The sequence below is a fragment of the Dysidea avara genome, chromosome 7 (assembly GCF_963678975.1).
Source record: "Dysidea avara chromosome 7, odDysAvar1.4, whole genome shotgun sequence".
NCBI classification, from domain to species: Eukaryota; Metazoa; Porifera; class Demospongiae; order Dictyoceratida; family Dysideidae; genus Dysidea; species Dysidea avara.
The window spans coordinates 35,578,073-35,598,965 of record NC_089278.1 but is presented as its reverse complement, the minus strand read 5'-3'; the positions used below and the strand labels follow the sequence as shown (position 1 = coordinate 35,598,965).

The 20,893-nt window shown below is 38.8% G+C and overlaps 2 protein-coding genes and 2 long non-coding RNA genes across 4 annotated transcripts; 2 read left to right on the top strand and 2 right to left on the bottom strand.

Moving 5' to 3' along the window:
* Positions 1 to 822: 822 nt before the first annotated feature.
* Positions 823 to 4,535, bottom strand: LOC136261209 (SH3 domain-containing YSC84-like protein 1). The gene is made up of 4 exons (XM_066055183.1): positions 4,473 to 4,535; positions 1,589 to 1,678; positions 1,500 to 1,529; positions 823 to 1,440 (listed from the first exon to the last, which is right to left on the bottom strand). The coding sequence occupies exons 1-4, from the start codon at positions 4,533 to 4,535 to the stop codon at positions 823 to 825; spliced, it is 801 nt and encodes a 266-aa protein (XP_065911255.1).
* Positions 4,536 to 9,310: 4,775 nt separating this feature from the next.
* LOC136262285 (uncharacterized) lies at positions 9,311 to 15,050 on the top strand. The gene is made up of 3 exons (XR_010704165.1): positions 9,311 to 9,400; positions 12,609 to 12,647; positions 14,646 to 15,050. It is a non-coding gene; the product is annotated as an uncharacterized lncRNA (long non-coding RNA).
* An 846-nt stretch (positions 15,051 to 15,896) lies between these two features.
* Positions 15,897 to 18,664, bottom strand: LOC136261387 (uncharacterized). The gene is made up of 4 exons (XR_010703879.1): positions 18,346 to 18,664; positions 17,700 to 17,748; positions 16,399 to 16,464; positions 15,897 to 16,346 (listed from the first exon to the last, which is right to left on the bottom strand). It is a non-coding gene; the product is annotated as an uncharacterized lncRNA (long non-coding RNA).
* A 1,432-nt stretch (positions 18,665 to 20,096) lies between these two features.
* Positions 20,097 to 20,645, top strand: LOC136261197 (uncharacterized). The gene has a single exon (XM_066055173.1). The coding sequence runs from the start codon at positions 20,097 to 20,099 to the stop codon at positions 20,643 to 20,645; it is 549 nt and encodes a 182-aa protein (XP_065911245.1).
* The last annotated feature ends 248 nt before the right edge of the window (positions 20,646 to 20,893 follow it).

Sequence of the window (20,893 nt, the reverse complement as noted above, 5' to 3'; positions counted from 1 at the left end):
AATTGGATTGCTGCGGGTATCAGTTCCAGTTCACCATTCTTTAGTATACTGCATGCATCAATCAATTATTGTAGGTCAGTGTTGCACAGTCATCAATACAGGCAGCTAGCCTGTATGTGATATCAAGTACAATTGGTAAATAGACTAGTTAAAAGTACTGAACCACTCATTTATTAGTTTTGTATTAGCTATTAGTTGAAGTGCATTCTCCATGTAATCAGGGCCACCCAGAGAAATTAAGGGGCCCAGGGCAATAAGTTAAAGTGGGGCCCCCAGGGGCAGGAGGTTTCCATTCTGAAATCACAACTTCACCCAAGCTATAAGTTGAAGACCAAAAAAAAAAGGTCATTACATGCTGACAATGACAATAGCTGTCCCTCACCAACCATATCTCCTTTCTAAGCTTGCTAAACTACTCCTCTGAAGAATACCTTGACTGCTTGTCTATTAGAGTATCTAGATCTGACTGCTCTATTAGAGTATATCAATCTTTTAAACAGGCATTCAAGGGGCCCTTCATGGGGCCTCCTGAGGGCCCTTTCAGGCTGGAACCCAGGGCAAAATTCCCCAGTTGCCCCCCCCTGTGGGAGGCCCTGAATGTAATCTGTGATGCTTGCATATTTAATTTCATAAGCTATTCATACTAAGTATCTTAGACATGTAACCATCTCTAGCTGTGTTAGTTAAACCCCAGCCCTTCAAATTGAACCTTGTATTATCATGTGATCAGACCATGCATAAGCATGTTATCTTTGTTATAATAAGTACAGTATCTACATGCAAATATTGTCATAAAAATACATTATTGGTATAAACACATATCTACAGAGATACATAGTTGGCAGGAAAAATACCAGTTTGTCCATTCACTGTTCCTTCCCACCAATCATCTTGACTGTCTGTCCGAGTGACAATGGCGATCCGTTGACCTTTTCTGAATTGTAAATCACAGGACATCTCTCCATGAAAATTATATAATGCTTTGCAGTAAACTTCTTTATCCCAGTCACCAGATTTAGTGATTGCATGTTTTGTAATTGGGTGTCTTACAATTACAGGAGTTTTTTGAAGTGCACTACCCTTCTTTTTCTGACTTCCTGCAGATGATGCTCGGCTGGATTTGGGTGAATGATTAAATAATGATCTAGACCTTGTGTGAGATACTGGTTTGCTTTCAGTAACTGATGGTGTAGTGAAGCTGTATGACCTAATGTTTTTTGAAAATTGTTTCACCTGGGACGGTTGTGGTGGCCGTGGTGGAGATGATTGTTTCCCGGACACGTCATTAACACAGTTTGATGGACTACTTGTTCCATCTTCTTCCACTGGTGGTTGTCTAGTGTGTGAGGGCTGGGTTGGTGGTGATGGTGGACGTGAAGGTTTGGATGATATGTTATCATTAGATCCTCTCTTATTGTTTTGTACTTTAGTGTCACTGTTCTGATGTGGTGGTGGTGATAATGCATTTGATTGGACACAGCTTGACCTCTTTTTCTTACTGCATCATGCATGGAATAGTCTACAGCATCCTATAAGAATTGTGTACTAAACTTAATACAATTATCAGAATTATTGTGACATCACTTACATGTGTTCCCACTCTCACAGCTGCTTTAATAGCTGATCTTCCTACAGCTGAACCAGGTACAAAAGGAGCACAGACATTCCACACTGCAGTCTATATTAATGGTACACAAAGTTGGTGAATAACCAATTTGTATTCGGAGCTACTAGCACCCTAGCTTTATTACAATAAGCTATAGTATAGTTTGCTGTTGCACTGTTTGATTGTGATACATGTATATATAACATGGTAAATGGCTTTATTAAACCTATAGCTACCATTTAATGTACCCATGCATTTCAAGCCATGCTGGCATCAGACGCACTGATGCACTGTGTGAATCAGTTATCTGCTCCTGTCGGGGATGTACATAGCAATGTTCAATGTTTCAATCACAGTACCGACTTTAATTGATTCTTTTAATGGGTAACTACATGGATGACTACTTACTGGCTTTTGACATCAAGTATAGCTAGCTACATAGCTATAGGTCAATTAAACAGTCAAAACGTACATGTTGACATCAAAATGCATACCATGCATTTATGAAGCATATATGGTAGTGAAACAATCCTTCCATACAATAAATGTGATGGGCATGGTGGATCTGGATCATTCAGGTCAGTTGAAGTGTATGCAATCACTGCAGGGGCGTAGGGAGGGGGGGTTCCGGGGGGTTCAGGAACCCCCCCCCTGTAAAATTTTGACTTCTGCAAGCAGGATCCTAACACACCATTTAGTGTGGCAGGACAAAATGAGTGAGTAATATAGTGTAATGGCACAGCACAACAATTGATAAAGCTTGCATTCATCTCTCAAGGAAGGATTTACAGAGGTAACATGAGCCTTAGGCTTCTTCAAAACTTGTTAAAAAGATCGATATACTCTAATAGAGCAGTCAGGTATATACTCTAATAGAGCAGTCAGGTATATACTCTAATAGAGCAGTCAGGTTTATATTCTAACATTGTAGCCAAAGGGACAGCCGAAACAGCAAAGCTTATTCCACCAATTCTTCAGCTGACAACGATGGCCCCTGCAGCAGCATCATCCGCATACCACACATAGGCGGCGCAAAGGGGGGGCTTAGCCCCCCCCTCAGAATGATATCATACCGAAATTATCTTTCTTGGAGTGGGGCTGAAAACCGTGATAAAGATCGAGATACTCTAATAGAGCAGTCACACTAATAAAGTAGTCAGTGTGTAGCGAGCTATGTAAGGATTTTTATGTAGTTTATCAGCTAGAAATGGTAGCTGGTGAGGTGGAAAGCTCTTGTGAGCTGGTTGTGACCTTTTTTTTTTTTTTTTTTTGGTCTCACCTTACCAAACTATAGAAAGAAGTCTGGGTCAGCTCAGCGAAGCCCCCCCCCTCATATCAACTACTTCCTCCGCCGCTGATACCACACCTGCTTGGCAATACCCCTCAAGTGCTGAATTACAGGAACTAAACTTATGGCAAACATTGGCATTGCCAGGATCGCCTTGTGTGATCCCTTCCTGTGACAACAAGGAAGTTCCATCATTAAACAAGTTGGATGCCATATAATATATGTTAGTCAGAACGGTAGTAAAAGATGGAAACAATCATCTTCATAGCTACCAAAGCACATAATATTATATTATGCATATTACACAGATGCTAACAACATCGTGGGGCGAGCCTGAGTGAGTAATTGAGTTGCATAGAATTGTATATTTTGTGCATGGTTGAAGATTAGCTACACGTATGCTGTGTTGTGTTTTGGTATTTTGTAGGCGGAGAAGAATGAGCAATATTGTGCAAATTGAAAAGATAATTTACTAGTAGCCAAAAGGTAAAATATCTAGTAGGTATTTCTGACACACTTCTCATTGAATTACTTCACTGTAAAAGAATATAAAGTGTGTCCTGTACACAAATATGCACAACAATTGGAATACTTGGAGTGTGTATTGTGACATTTTGGTGGGCATGACACACTTCATTTTTTACAGTGTTGCAACAAATCCATATGTACATGAAATTCTGTCATTTTAGCAATGACACTTGGTTGATTAAATCATGGAAACTGTGCAGTGTTAGTGGCACTGGTGTCATGATCTATTTGAGTACCACTACTGATTTGACATCACTCAATACTACCTTAAGATTCTAGTTGGGGATTAGCATTGTAAACTATTCTTCACTGCAGATAAATTAATGTTGTTCTGTAGATAAGTGATGTACCTGTCATGCTGTTCTTCTTTGTTCTGGCATTTCTGTTTGCCATCTGTTATGTCTGTTGCGTTCCCTGGTGTTTCTCTTTTCATTCACAATCTATTAAGTTCTCTGCAATGCCTACAGAGCAATTCAACTCTATCATTTGTGTCGCCCATGGATGATGCACGAAAAATTAAGTGTACCAGCCTTATATGGAACATCAGTAAAACATGCTGGTTATTGTTCATGTCATAAACATATGTACTAGCTGCTGGTTATTGTTTGTGTTATGAACATGCATGCCAGCCTTATATGGAACATCAGTAAATCATGCCAGTTATTGTTCGTGTTCTGAATATATGATATACGTACCAGCCTTATATGAAAGCATTTTGTAAGTTATCCATGTTTTCTTGTAATTGTCTATGAACAAGACGTATGTTCCATTGACTCACTAGTGAGGACAGGCTCACTCCAATATTATCTGGATCAATAACTTCATCATTATTGTCTTATCCACTACAATCAACAGATTCATGTGCCATACTAGTTCCAATGGCCTCAATTGCAGTGACACTCACAACAATTAAATGTGATGTTCCAGTGATGTTGTAACTGTGCTTGCAGCTGTCATGTATTTTCCACCTTAGTTGTAACAATCTGATTTGTAGTCTTCTTCTTATCACTCTGGTTGGTGTCATTTTAGTCTTTTGTTTTGCTTCATTACCTTTTCTCTGGAATTCTCTGCTTTTCCTGCTTTCTCATCTCTCTTTTCTTTAATTCTTTTCATTGCTGCTTCTTCACAATTCTTTCATCCTTCCTTTTTAAAGTAGTGCATCTTTCCTTTTCTTCAAGCTTTTTGGTAGATAACAGAAGTACTGGATTAGTTGCTGAACAATTAAGAAACTCTGTTAAGGGCCAGAAGGAATTGTTAGGGGTAGATGTGATAATATCTTGTGTTGTCATTGTCTGATTGGCATCAAGATAACAGCTTTTGATTACTATTGCAACTGCTTTTCAGAGTTTGTTGGCAATTGTTGTACAGAGAATCGAAATGCACCTCTGGAATCAAAGTAGCTGATTTTCAGTACGGAGGGAAGCCATCACATGCTACCACCAAATCGACACTTTTTGCTGTCAGCAAAGATGAATGGGACACAAAGGAGGACACTGGGAAGTTCATGAAGAATGCATTGTACGTACTGTGGGTACCTCTTGAGCCAAACCAACATCAATCAGTGAAAAAAAAATCAAGCCCATAGCCTTAGCCATTATTGAGTTCCACTTGTCTGAAGGCATCAGTCAGTCAGGCAGTCAGTAGAAAATTCCATTAAATAAATTATTTTTAAAATTCCGTAGCAACTTGTTGAAATCGTTTCAGGTCAATCTGAAAACTTGTTTGGGCTTAGTTTTACCTAACCAATACTGCCTTGTCATCATCAGGGAAAATTAAGGCTGGTTGCTGGGTGATGTTTTTTGTGGGCCACGCCTACTCCTTTGTGGTCCCTACTAGTATGATGTAGCTGAATATTTAGGCTGATTGTGAGTATTGAGCCCTAATGCAACGGCCATGTTCAATCTTCTAAACAATCACATGTGTACGTATATCATATAGCTATATGCTCTAGCAAAAAAAGTTTCTGTATTTAGTTTAAAAGGTAGGGATCCAAGCAATAAAAAATAATGATGTGAATGACGCTAATACAACATAGCCCTGTGGGAAAATAATTGTTCAATGAAGGGATTTCCTATGTTGCATTACAATCAATCATATTATCTCTTGTTTCACTAGATCACTTGTGTCCCTAGAATTTTAAATACACAGTAAAAATGGGGAAGGAGAAAGGAGTTGGGGCATTTGCCCCAAATTCCCTTGGATTAGCAAGTCATTAATACTAATGCAGCTGGTTGGTAGCTAACTAAAACATTAATTTAAAATTAATATTATAGCTGCAGCATACAGACTGTTCTGTATGTGTAAGAGACATAATGCATATGGGCACGTGTACGGGGTGAATACATTCAGTTATATAGCTTCTAAAAGTTTAAAGTGTCCACTGTCTATTTCAATCATTGGTGTTAACAGTACATTCCATTCTCTGAATGTCTTCATGAAAAATTTGCCATGTACCACCGGCAGGGGCGGATCTAGGATTTTTTGAATGGGGGGGGGGCTAAGCTGGACAGGGACATAGGTAACTAACCAGACATTAGAAGATACCAAGCCTTCTCACAAGGCCCTAGTGGAAAGATTCATGTAGTATCCATGTTCAAATTAGCTATTTGGAATAATGACTAGCTACATTAGTCTGCAAAGCACACTAGCATGTGAAGCATGCCAGCCTAGGAGGTCTGGGGGCATGCCCCCCAGGAAATTTTTGAAAATTAGGCCCTCTGAAGGTGAATCTGAGAGTGTTTTTAGCATTTTTTCAGTGGAAAATAATGGAATTTCAGTTTATCAAAACACTTTTACTTTTCCATTAAATCAAGACTGATTGCAATATGCATTGAGTAGTTATCAACTTACCATGCATGCATGATAATCTTTTCATTTGTAGCTACCAAGCATTTAGATATAGCTAGTATATACCATAAAGCATCAGCTCCTCTTCAACAGCCTCAACTGTCTTTCTTACTGATAAAAATGATGTTGGATCCCACTGGAAGGTTGGGGGTGGGTTGTTTCACAAGTCATGAAATCAGAATCATTGTGGAAAATGCTTACCCCAGCCTCAACATCAACAGATTCAAGGCAGACTCTCTTTATGGAACACTAGACTATCATCTTCAAATATAAAGACCATCTGGGATTCATCAACATTGGGTGACTATGAGTCAACTACACAAGTCAGTCCCCCATGCAAATAGCCCCATGATCAAACAAAGCCAGTTAACAGGGGAAGCCTTTGTAGGATAATGTGTGGAAGAAACATGTATAGCTAAACAGAGGCAGAAACATGTATAGCTAAGTAGTAGTGGTGTTGAATATCACAATTATTAGTATGCATGCTCCTTAGCCTAGTGACACTTTGTTAGTCTTAGCACCAATAAAGTGTACTGAAAAACAGAATGCAGTGAAGGGTACTAGTAGCTATTAGCTAGTCCACTGGAAATTCTTAGCAAATTGCAACTATATTTGCATTTATGGGGTTTCTGAATTTGTTGTTGTGATAGTCAACTTATTTCTAGATCTGCCGGGTTACGAAGACTGATCTATAGCTAGTTACAAATACCAGCACCATAACCCACAGCATGGGGTCATATCAGAAGGTAACTGATACAGATTTTACATTCATAGACAAAAGTGCTATAGCTGCCTTATAAACTTGCAAAAGAGAGTTAGTAGCTACATATTATAGCTACTAAAGCTGATAACTCTAACCAATTAAACCAACTAACACTTTTTGAATCATATAGCTAATAAATTCGTTTTAAGATATAAAAACCACACTCATCACCTCTGATAGCCATAGTGGAAAACACTGCTAATTACCTGAATAAAACAAAACCCACAATTACAACTTTTGTAACTAAAGATGCAACCCACAATCGAAACTTTTTCTAGAAGAACTCTTGATGAAAAGGAAGTTAAACCATAGATAATATATACCTCCGGACGTATATATTATCTATGGTTAAACTCTCCTGGAACAGAATTGAACAATAGGTATAGTTACATAGACATTATTTGTGTTGGTAGTGATGCATAATTCCTGAAATAAGTCTGCTTTTGATACACAAAGAAGATTTAGGGCTTTATTGGTCAGGTACTAACTTAGAAAGGAAAGGGGGGGCTACAGCCCCCTTAGTCCCCCCCCCCTAAATCCGCCCCTGACCGGTGTGTTGTGGTGTTTGTAGATGGCACCATCACATGGAATGAGTGATGTAGCTACAGCATGGCTACTGTGCACGTGGTTTATAAATGTTTGGCCTTAAGCTTCCTCCTGTCCTAGATTGTCACCTACTGGTTTATTGCACGTACCACTCAGCTTCTAAAAGCAACTGACCAGAAACTGCCTTACACAGAACTGAATACAGCTCTAACTAAGCTTGAACCAGCTTTGAGAGGCAACGTCACTGAAGAGATCTTGCAACAAGCTAATCATGATGAAAATGGTCTTGCGTATTATGATGGCTTTATAGGAAATGGTGATGTAGACATTTCTGGTAGGCAACTATAGATGTATGGTTGTGTATATTGATTTATCTGTTGAATGCTTCTAGGTATGCCTATGAATCACACCGAGGATCGAATTTACATAACTTCTATGGCAGCTAATGCACTTCTCTATATTTGGAGAGATGGTTTCAAGCTGAGTCCAGATACTCAACCCGCTGTACGCACCATTATCCAGCAGCTATGTGGATGGCTGGTAAACAACACGCTGTCTGGAAAGTACAAACTTTACAATGGTTTCTTCACACTTTCAAGAAGAAACAAGTACTTGGTCAGTGGAACATTTCTTATAAGGTGTATCAAATCATTGTTTACTGTTACTAGGATGATCCTTTCTATTACCCTGCAAACTATCAATGTTTTCTTAATGGCTCAACTATACCTCCTGACACACATCCCACTGATGAGATCGGTTTTTATAGTGCTATTGGCATGAAGGGGGTGGTGGATGAACAATGGTATGAAGAGGAGCTAAAGAAGGAACATTTTGGTAGAGCAACACCAGTAGATTTCCATGGCTACAACTCATACGTACTCCCAAATGTGTTTTGGAGCTCTGACGAATTCACATATGGTTCTGTGATGTTAGCCCTTACACAGTGCCAATACCTATTTGACTAGCAGCATTTGTGTTTCCAAAGATATTATAGCTTTGAGTTGCTTTTTTGTATACAACTTGAGCAGCTACTTGCTTTGTGCATATAGCTATACTTTATTTACAATACCAAAACTACATACACTATTGTGTGCATCTCCTTGTGTATTTATTGTGAATTTGAAACATTTTATTAATGCCTGCACGTATGACACCTAACATAAGGTCAGGGTTTTAGCCACTTCCTCAATTTTTATGTGGGTGGGTGGTCATTTTTCACAGTATTGAATGAACCATAGCACCATCAGGTTATCTGTCACTACAAGGATTGTCAAAACCCTTCTTAAAGCTATGCTTACACTTTACCACTTAGGAAGAATAGTTGAAAAGGACTGCTAGTTTGTCTAAACATCCAAACACTAGCGCACGTGATCAATTATAGCAGTAATGAATTTAGATGCAGCAGTTATAGAAGGAGATGAGGTGGACAATGAATCAACTTTTATTATATTTGCCTGGCCTAATTAACTTGATCATGCACAGGAGATCAGCGACGCCGAACATTCGGAATTAAAGAAATACGAAAAACTCACCATGATCGGATGAATATTCGCTAAACACTCGGATAATCGCATAATCACTCTTTGTATATGCACGATTGCTCGGTAATAGTTCTTCATCAATGAATGAGATGAATATTCGGAAGGCATTTCTGCATTGCCTTTATTTTTGATTATGCCATTTATGGTTTACAATAATTTAATGAATATAAAGGGCGCGGTTATGCAGTAGCTAGTAGGGTGGCCGCAAGAGTGCCAGCAAGTTGCGAGGCCAGTCGTGATCGCGAAAGTCGTCTTCCTCCTTATTGCCCTCACTGCAGTGAGTACGTTTCAAGAGCTACGCTATATGTTTTTGTATGTGAGACCTTTGGTGTTTTTGTATGTGAGACCTTTGGTGTTTTTGTATGTGAGACCTTTAGTGTTTGGTCACCATATGCCCTATCAATTTTAGGATCCATAGCTGACAGAACAACTGTTAGAAACGGTTTACCTCGAAAGTTTGCTAGGCGCCAAGTTTTCCACTGAGCAACTGTCTGTGACTTTGTGGAGGTACAATGCAAAAATGATACTCCGCTTACTGCTGTGGACGAATTTCCTGACTTTGACATTGGTTAAGTTAAGTACGTATAGGTAGTAATAAGTAGGGTCCGCAATCCGAAAAATCAACTTTTACAAATCGATCCCCCTACCATTGTGGGATGTTCATTGTTTTTTTTTTTTTTTTTTTTTTTTAACCCGGGCTTGATGGACTGCCCTTTCCTACCACCCCCAGCACAGATTGCAAGTGCTGGCCAACTGAACAAAATTAAGCAGACAAATGGGATTCCACAGTCACTAAGTCCACTGACTGTGGAGTCCTGGTGTAAACACCAATGGAAGACCGTGCCCCACGAATACACTGAATTGCCGAGCGCAACAACGAAAAGCTTAGGCAACAACGCAGCCAACCCAGAACCACAGAATAATCATCTCCCCACTTTTTGGCCAGAAGAGAAGCAAGTCGCTTATAAAAAACAGTAGCCTAATGGGCTAAACCGCCAGTGGCAGCCAAAACAATTGGAGTGAAAGTGGCATGCTCCACTTCTTGAACCCGCTGACCATAAGCACGGTGCTTAATCTTTTCATGCTTCCTAAAGGTGGACGACAGAGAGGAGGAACTATTAGAAGGAGTAAAAGGGTTAAAAACACAGACATCAATGAAACATCTCTCCGAACGACCACCCCAGAAGCCATTTACAGCAACATCCAAGCGAGCCGAATCCTGAGTATTAGAGGTGGCAAGAGGGAACTCATCAGAATGCTGAACCGGCTGTAACTCTGGCTCAACACACACCTGGGAGCAAACCTCAATAAGAAGGGTAGCAGTAAGGTCCCTAATCTCGTTATGACGCAAGGAAGGTAAACTCCCTTTGGGACAGGACAAAGCATGCTCAACAGAAAAGGAGGTTCCGCAAGCACAAAGGGAAGGAGGACGAAGTGGGGACCAACCATACCTCAAAGCCAAAGCATCCCGGAAAGCAGATCTATGGAGAGTGAAACCATGCTCACTCAAGGGTAAGGTGGTGAGCCAGCTTGAAGCACCTCTAACAGTAGCCAAGTCCATCGCACGCCTCAAGGAAGGCCCAAGCTGTTGGTATAGCTCAGCAAATTGTGTAGAACAGTGTTCAGATTTGGCTTTCCTTAAAAGGGCCTTTCTGGCCTGCTGAGAGGCAACAGCCTCAACAAAACTCAAATCATGATTCAATATACATTGGCTAAGAAGTTCCGTGGCATCACGAGATGCAGCCAACTCACTAACACATCTTCTTGTGAGGACAAAAATACCCAGGCCTCCCCACCGAGCAGGAAGGGCAAACAGGAGCCGTGAACTATCACTGGGCGGTGAACAGCCAGTTAAAGTAGGAATAAATACTTGGCGAATCATATCTTCCAGTGGCTGAAAAGCATCACACACACAAGGAACTGTCCGAAAAACAAACAGCCAACGACTGGATAGACCATGGGTGAAGGCACAGTATGCAGCATGGGGCTGACTCTCCGCAAATCTTGATAACCTCTTAATCTCTGCAGACCAGCCCTTAACCTTCTCAACAACAAAACTATTCACATAACTATCAGACCCAATAGCAGCCCCCAAATAAGGGCGGCCCTCCATAGATATTCTAATTCCAGAACCACTGAAGACTGAAGCGGCATCTTACTGCAAATGTCCCTTGATGATAAGCCAAGTTTTGGTCGCATTAACAAAGTACCCAAACGAAGGGCCAATTTCACACAGACAGTCCCACCACTTACGCAAAACAGTCAACTTCCCACAAGCACAAGCGTCATCAGCATACCAAACCTGCTCCACTCCCGAAGGGAGACACCTCAGAAGTGGAATTGTGGCCAAAGCATAAGCCCTTTTATGCTTTGGCCACAATGTAACGCGTTACCTAAGTAATATAGTTTCTGTAACGAATCTAATCAAATGTAACGCGTTACCTAAGTAATATAGTTTCTGTAACGAATCTAATATTACATAATATTATTACTAAAAGAAACGAAGTTACTGATCTCGTTAGTAATCCATTGAGTAACGCCTAGCCACAACGAAGTAATGAAGCCTACTAAATGAGGCTTATTCACCAGCTTCTTACTTATATCAAGACTTGCACATTGTCCAACAACGCAATCGTGTCACGTGATAAGGTGGTAGTTTCACACGTGACAGCTTAAGGCTATGGACACAAAGTAATATAATATGTAATATTATTACGGTTACTTTATTTTATGGGTAATATGTAACTGTAACTAAATAGTTCAGCTGCAAGTAATATGTAACTAGTTACTTTTAAAAAGTAACTTGCCCAACACTGGACATAGCCAACCTGGCTGGTTAGAACATTGGCTTGGTAATTGCAGGTTCCAGGTTCGATGCCCCCTCCTCCAACTGTAAGTTGCAGTTTCCTGAACAAGAGACCTAGCTACCTAAGTATGACTGTATAACTGGGACTTGGGGAAGCTAGTGTCACTTAGTGGTGTCGGAGTTATGAGTTCCACAGGCATTTACCGGTTGCTTGCAAAATGTAAAAACAAAATCACGTGCACATTTCACTTGAAGATTTTAAATTTTCTGATGAAAATTTGTGTTCTGCCTATCATATATAACAATCAGTATAATTATACATCACGTTTTGCTGGCAAACTGTTAACTACAATCCTTGCCATATAGTTCAAGATATTCGTATCATGGGTCACGTGTTTGATCATGTATTTGTTCTTACTACATTTTTGCAATCAACCTGAAAGTTGGTAGAAACGTGATCAGTATCCCAGATGATTGAATTTCACAGCTTGCGTTGTACTCTTCTTGATGCTTTCCACGAGCTCTATACAATGCTCTTCACTTCGTCATTTAATAGCACTGTTGCACAGAATGTTTAGAAATTATGACTGGTATTCATTTGATACCTGGCATTTGTTTAGTAGAAAAATTACTTGTATCCTCCCTATTGTGTTGTGCCTTATACTGATTGTTTTATTTTGCAGAGTATTAAAACAAGATGTCACAGAATTCACCAGTTTGATGTAAGTGTGTATTATTTTGTTTGTGATTTTACTATAAACTATATGCAGTCATGAACATAATAATGTAAAAAAAGTTGTAGGTGTTGAATGATCCAACTATTCTAAATGTCATTACTACCGTACAGTACATATTTCTTTGTATAAAAAGCCTGGTCTTGTATTTCCTTCCTAACAGTATTGACACAGCCTGTAAATGAATCAGGCAGGCCCCGGTATTTATTTTCAAAGTGTGCTGGAAACTCCCTGGCTTATAATCAAGACAAGAGTTTATTTGCATATGGCTTTTATACGAAAAATGTGGTATACATGTACCATGGAATTTGTTAATCAGGATACTTGAAAATAAGGACACCTGCATATTCTGGACACTTTGTAATGGTTAACAGTTAAACTTATTTTCACTATGAACATTAAAAATCTTCCCAGCATAGAATGATAAAGAATTTCTTGCTCTCAAAATAATGGAGTGTGTTGTGACCATGCTCTAAATTGCACATACTCCGTAACAAGGAATACTCATCTACTCTAAGTTACATGGAACTGAATTGGGCATCCTTAGTAGGGAGCTTGATTTAAGTGATGGTTATTTGCATTGCCTATATAGGTTTGTAGTTGTAGACAATTTTAACAAAAGTAACTTCAGTGCCAGCAACTGTCTATCCAGTGCTTTTTTTACAAAAATTGTCAGTAGTATGATCAGAAGAGGAAGGAAACAATTTAAGGACCATTAAAATACAAATAGTTGTTTTCTGGGACAAACTAAAATGAGTGGACGATGTGAAGTGTGATCACTTGTTTAAAGTGTATACCTAGTTAGTGTTACAATGTTACGAGTGAAACACTATTTTATAGATTTCATTTTGGAAAACTAATTATAAGTGTTTTAACAAAACAAAATACAGTAAATCACTTAATGCTGACATAAAGCGCAATCTGAATACAACAACCCCTGCTAGCTAGTGTTGTATTGTGACTATTGAGGTGTTTATGTGGTAAAATTCCAGATACACTATGCAATTAACAAAATAGTTTTGAGTAGGGCTTTAGTGTTACTGACCTCTGTATAATGATAATTAAAGTGGGGTGGGCACCAACTAGGCTTTAAAATAAAGGAAGAAAACAATAACACTATAGAATAAATGAGGGGCCTGTGCTGGCTCTTTAGAAAATGTAATGAATTAAAATTTTTACAGAAAATCGTACATTGATTTGTGGTCATATAGTACATGGAGATATACTTTGGTATAAAATTAATATTGTTATTTTTATACGTAACTACTTTCAGTTATATTAACATAAGCAGAAATGGATGATACTAATCACAAACCAGCACTATCCGTACCTGAGGTGTGTATTATGTGCTGAACCCTGGGACCAAGGACCTGCGGGATCCAACTACTGGAATTTTATATACTTCCCTGAATTTTATATACTTCCCTGTGTTTACACGTTCAAGTCACGGCGTTTCATCTTGCATGGTCAAACCACTTCTATATCATCACTTCACATAATGTCTATGATTAAAAGCATCTTGGACTGGCTGCTCATTGGTTACCCCATGAATGCACTATTGTATTACCTAACTGGAGACAAACCATTTTTCCAAGAAGCAATCACTACTGGCTATACAAGCAGTTAGGCTTGTATGCTTCTTCTGCATGAAGGCAAAATGTTTAGTTTTTATAAAGGTCACTATGTGGCTGGAAGTGTGAAAATCAGCATTCATCAGGCCTGTGCTAACCAGTCTTTCAGAGTAGGCACTAAATGCTAGGCATCATGTGAAGCATTGTGATGGAGAGTAAGTGGTCTGGCCATGCAAGTCTGGATGCTGGCATGTGATTTGGAGGTACCAATACATATTGTGAGGTATATTTTCCAAGAAAAGTTGGTCCCCACTGAGGACCCAGCTTCTCTGAAGACTCCTCAGTACTGCTTGTATTATGTACACTAGTAATCACTATTGTTTTTTTGTATTTATCATTAGCATTTATATTCCAGGAGGTGAGAAGTCTATGTGAATGCAGGTGTGCTCATTTAGCACTGCCCGTTTTACAGTGAAGAACCTTTGGTGATGCTGCAGATGTCCAAATAGGGTCAAGCTTAAGGCAGCAATCAATTTGTAAAGTTGTAAATTTGTGTAACTGACAATTTGATTGTAGGCATCTACAGCACCAATGTTGTTCTTTACTTGTTCTTTACATAGGTATTTGTGGAATCTATAATATATAGACGTGGGATTTTAGTTTGCAACACGCACTCAAATGTGGAACAATGTACATCAGTATAATATTTACCACAGCAAGAATATTAACCCTCATGTCGGTATTGTAATTGCTAATGTCTCTCTATATACTGAAACAATATGAACCACGGATCTATAACTGACTGCAATGCTATTCAATATGGGCCGTGGCCTGGTTTTGTTTGAGCCTAGGTAAATTTTTTGACTAGTGTGTAGTTCCATAACTGTAACATAGACAGAATAAGTACAGTTGTGTATGAATTATGTTGTGTATGTAGTCAGAAGTTTTATGCCCCAAGTGTTAAGGTTACACATCTGATGAATGTGCGGATAGTACATTTGATGAAATTACATATCTCGCCACTTAAATAATTGTGCTGCAAGTCTTGCCTTTTCTATACCTCTGATGTCTTTTCTTTTTCACAGAAAATCTACTAGATTTAATAGTGTCTTTCCATGCTCATCTTGTGTCAAGCTTACTCCACCTACCAATTCTCCCCTCACAGACCAACATCTGCCGGTCCATAATCCAGGATGAGCATCCACCAGTCTTTATCTTGCCTGGTTGCTTCGTACTACAGTATAGCCTGACAGACCAAAGTCTTAAAATCAATTTTCTTCTAACAGTTATGCACTTATATTGCCGAGCTATGCTGACTTTGCTCACGATTTGGATGTAGCATATTAATGGATAAAATCTAAATATTTACAGGAACGGTTGAAGGTAAAACTCTGATCCAATGATTTTACGTTGCCATAGAGTGCAACAGGAAATTTTTGAGGTGATAAGTTTGCTTATTGAGATTCAGCAAGTTAAAAATCATTACAGCATAGTGGACCCACTTTACAACATGCAACAGGTGTGAACAAGTAACAATATCCACAACTCATTGTCTAAAGTGACAAACAGTAAGCAATTAGAATGTACACACACTTTATATATAAACTAATTGTCTTCCCATAACCTTCGGTGCAGTAGCTTCTTCGAACAGTAGATACCTGTATGGAATGAAAAGAGGTGTTAAAGGCATAAAGCTGCCAAAGGCACAAAGCTTCTGGTAAGGATCACAGAAGACAATCAAATCAGCAAAGGAAGCCATCACAAACCCACAAATTGACACTTCTAGAACTGTGGAGTAAGGCATTAGATAATAGAGGTAATTCAACGATGCACATATTGCAGTTGTGATGGTTGGCATAAGCCCATTTTAGGCCTAAATAATGCCTAGCAGTGAATCATTTAGTCAACGCAAATTTAAGATTTACTAACTTCTCAGAAACATTTCAGATCACTCTGAAAGCATATATTTGGGCTTTATTTTGCCTCAGTTCATTCAGTACAGGCTAGTAAGGATGATGTATGTAGATTGACATTTTCCTGCTAAAATTCTCACTCAAAATTTACTTGGCTGCATTGGGTAGAACAAGTGATGATATTTGATTGATGATTTGATTGTCTATATGGTATAATATACATACATCACTAAAACTTTGTGACAATAGACTGACCTCAGTGGTATCTTGAGGACTTTACATGTCACCCCAACAATACAAGTATCTCTGTGCCACTAGCACCTACAGTAATATGAAGAAGAACATTTGCTACTTGTGAAAGCAGTTGCTTCTCTAAACTAAAAATCACACAATATGGTGATTTTGTGAACCAGACCCTCCAGTCAACATGTTGAGTTGTTGGAAACTAATGATAAACACCATAGTCCCAGTCTAAGGTAACCCGAAATACTCCTTGCAATGAGCAATGGATGTTTAATATATTATTTGCCAGTATATAATAGAAACCAAGAGTGTCGAACGGTGTATTAGCCCGTGATTAATGATCGCATAAAATAACACGGATATTTCAGTAATTGTTCATTTGTGTGAAATGGTAATTTGAAATGTGTACATGGCAAAAGGCCTTTGTTCGCCAGTTTTCTGTGTTATTCAACCAAGTATTCAACAGTTATTGCCCCCAGCTCACTAAAACAATGGCTGCACAAATGAGAGTGTTGCCACGCCTTCAGGGATCCACTTGGCAATGCCAGAACTTTAACATTAGCCATTTCCCTTTAATGCTATCACGTTTTCACTGGCTGAATTGGGCTAAATACAGCAACCTATCATGGCACTGAAAACGAACAATTACTGAAATATCCATGTTACTTCACGCAATCATTTATGACTGGTAACACACCCGTTCAATACTCTTGGTTTCTATTATATACTCTCACTACAAATTATGAATTGGACTTTGTTATAGGTTGTGAACAGATAAATCATGCAAGTATCACCCATTTACAGCCATGTCAATGTACATTAAAGCACACCAAATGTACAAATGTGACAATTCACAACCAAAGTTATAACCGGTAGTTCCATTTATGACTGCACCAAATTAAGCAGTAAACGCATGTTCCTAGGTAGTAGTAGTTTTACATTGCCAAAAATTAAATAAGATTACACATAACAAATAGCCAGTGATTACAATTTATATAGAGGTGACTTTAGTAAGGAGCTTACTTTAAGCCCCCCCCCCCCCCCCTTCCCACATACTAGGGGCTGGAAACTAGCCACCTGCTACTGAGGATGTGGTCACCATTAATTTGAAAGCAAAATCTACAACATTATATGCTGGGAAAATATTAAATACTCATAGTGAAGGGAACGTTTGATAAGTTAAGACTATTACGAAGTGTTCTTGTAATACTTTAGGATGGCCATATCGTGTACGATCAACACTTTCAATTTTTTTATAAAACCATGTCCAAAGACTGGACATGGTCTATATTAAACAACTAATACACACTTACATCGGGATTGTTCAAACTGGTGAATTCTGTGACATCTTGTTTTAATGCTCTGCAAAATAAAACAATCAGTATAAGGCACAACACAATAGGGAAGATACAAGTAATTGTTCTACTAAATAAACGCCATGTATCAAATGAATACCAGTCATAATTTCTAAACATTCTGTGCAACAGTGCTATTAAATGACGAAGTGAAGAGCATTGTATAGAGCTCGTGGAAAGCATCAAGAAGAGTACAACACAAGCCGTGAAATTCAATCATCTGGGATACTGCATGATCACGTTTCTACCAACTTTCAGGTTGATTGCAAAAATGTAGTAAAAACAGATACATGATCAAACACGTGACCCATGATACGAATATCTTGAACTATATGGCAAGGATTGTAGTTAACAGTTTGCCAGCAAAACGTGATGTATAATTATACTGATTGTTATATATGATAGGCAGAACACAAATTTTCATCAGAAAATTTAAAATCTTCAAGTGAAATGTGCATGTGATTTTGTTTTTACATTTTGCAAGCAACCGGTAAATGCCCGTGGAACTCATAACCCCGACACCACTAAATGATACTAGCTTCCCCAAGTCCCAGTTATACAGTCATACTTAGGTAGGTCTCTTGCTCAGGAAACTGCAACTTACAGTTGGATGAGGGGGCATCGAACCTGGAACCAAGCCAATGTTCTAACCAGCCAGGTTGGCTATGTTGCTTCACCTATATGGTATAAGCAACAGCACAAAGCAGGCATTTGTACTAATCAAAGTTCAAATCCCAACATTGTCCCATGTGCAGATAACCAGTAATGTTACAGTTTATGAATGCATGGCATTGGTTGGTAAGCTTGGTTGATTTGTAACCACCTGATAACAATGCCATACATTATTAGCTCAAGGCTCACTCACTACTCAGTAGAGTCCATGTAATGAAAGTACTACTTGGCATACACAACTATTAAACTACCAGTACACTATATATACTGACTACTTATAATACCTTCCATGAAGCAGAAACCAAGATATAGGGGGTAGCTTGAGGTCACCTGTTATACTAGCAGACTAGCGAGATATCCACTCCACTGTAAACAAATCTTTAAATAAAGGTCACTCGATCTGTCATTGTTACGCAGAACTTTGTGCGGTGATCACGTGACAACCCAGTTTCCTGTATTGCGTAATTTTGTGGTTGAGCAAGTCTGTACATAACGAGATTGGTATAATACAGGTTATACCAAGCTTTTTTGTATTCAATAAGCCACTGGAAATACCATCTTATATCCCTCTTTTTCACAGTGGGAGCATGTGTTAAAATGTTTGTGGTAGCTAATTGTCTGGGTGGTGAAATAGAAGCAGGTATATCCAGGTAGAGATGTGGTTTTTAACAGGAACTCTGTTTTCCATACTAAAAATCATATCAGAACACACTAGCTATTTGTCACATCAGTATAACACTGTAGTTTATCAACATTCACTGAATAACTTGAAGAAGACATTTGTATACACAGTGAATGTAGAATCAGTGTTGGCTCTATAAGGTTGGATATTGTTACTAATATGCCAGTCATAGCTAGCTATGACCACTTCAATATAGTATCGTGATACAGTATCGTATCAAACAATTTATTGATGGTGATACGTGATACACAAAATGCACTGTATCACAGAACACTACGTAGCTACATACATGAAACAATTAAACCTAGCATATAAAACTTAATAGTGAGTGTCCATAATATATTATGGGCTCTTGGTAATACTTAAGTTGAAATAAGTGTTGTTCTAGAAATTGAAGAGTAATTCTCAATGTCATGGTTCCTGAACTGCATGAACTAGACGGCTGTAATTCTAAAGGCTATGGTTCCAGGACTAGCTATAGATGTGGGTAAGCCGATTGGTTATTCAACCCCCAGGGAGGAAGCCACTGCTGTAGGAACTACATGAAGCTCATATTTATATTAACCAAGAAATTCTATGAATCACTTGTCCATTAGTAATTTACACCCCAAGGGCAAAGAATTTCATGACTTACGGCAAAAATGATAAGAATGGACTCCCACATGATTCAGTTAATGTTATTTGTTTAAGACACACCTAGATAGATTTTATTATGATTACCATTATGATATTGTATAGTTATTTTTGTAGTAGTAGTTTGATTGTTTAGATCAGGTTTTTACAGGCTTTGCCTTCTTACCTGTACCCCCAATAATAATATTATATCACAGATCGCCCCCATGCCTTCGATGCCCCTACTATACAGTACTATTGTACTGTACAATACTGACTCTGCAGTTACTGAGAGAAATGTTTTCATCTAGAATTTTCGATCCAATTGGTTTCTTGTCTCCAGTTAGTGTCCGTGCTAAACTGTTGATGGAGCAACTCTGGTAATTAAAATGAATGTTTGGTGGGATGAGCCTTTAGAACCATCTATAAGAGAACAGTGGAACAACATTGCTGACAACCTACAGAAGGCAGTCCATGGTTCTATCTCAAGACGCTATTTTACTGTTGACGATGATGACTGCAACACTCAAGCTCAAGAAATCCATGGCTTTGCAGATGCTAGTTTAAAGGCATATGGAGCAGTAATCTACATCCAACAAGCCAATGAAGTGTCATTTGTCATAGCCAAGATATGTGTTGCTCCACTCAGCAAACTTACACTGCATAAGCTTGAACTTATGGCTGCACTGGTTGCTACAAGGCTTACAAAGTTTGTAACTGAATCACTAAATAGTTTTTATCCTCACACGCCTGTTCACTTGTGGTCTGATAGTCAGATTGTGCTCCATTGGATAGGCAGCCAGAAGAAACAGAAGCTACAGTTTGTTTCCCACCGTATACAGGAAATTATTCAGACCTTAATGTCTATCCACAGTGTGGAACTACCGTCCAACTGGAGACAATCCAGCAGATTTATTGACAAGGGGAATGGACAGTGATGTACTCAATGATCCTCTTTGGGTACAGGGTCCCTCTTGGATTACTGGGAAGTCTAAATGGCCACAATGGAAGCAAACTGAAATTCTGCGTTTACAAACAGAGTTAACTGATGATGCTAATGAACCATGCAATGTCAACCACAGACAGGTCTGCACAAGATTCTAGAGATTTCTAATTTCAGCTCATTGATGAGATTGTTACGAGTTACAGCTTACCTTCTAAGATTCACTCACAACATGAAACATCA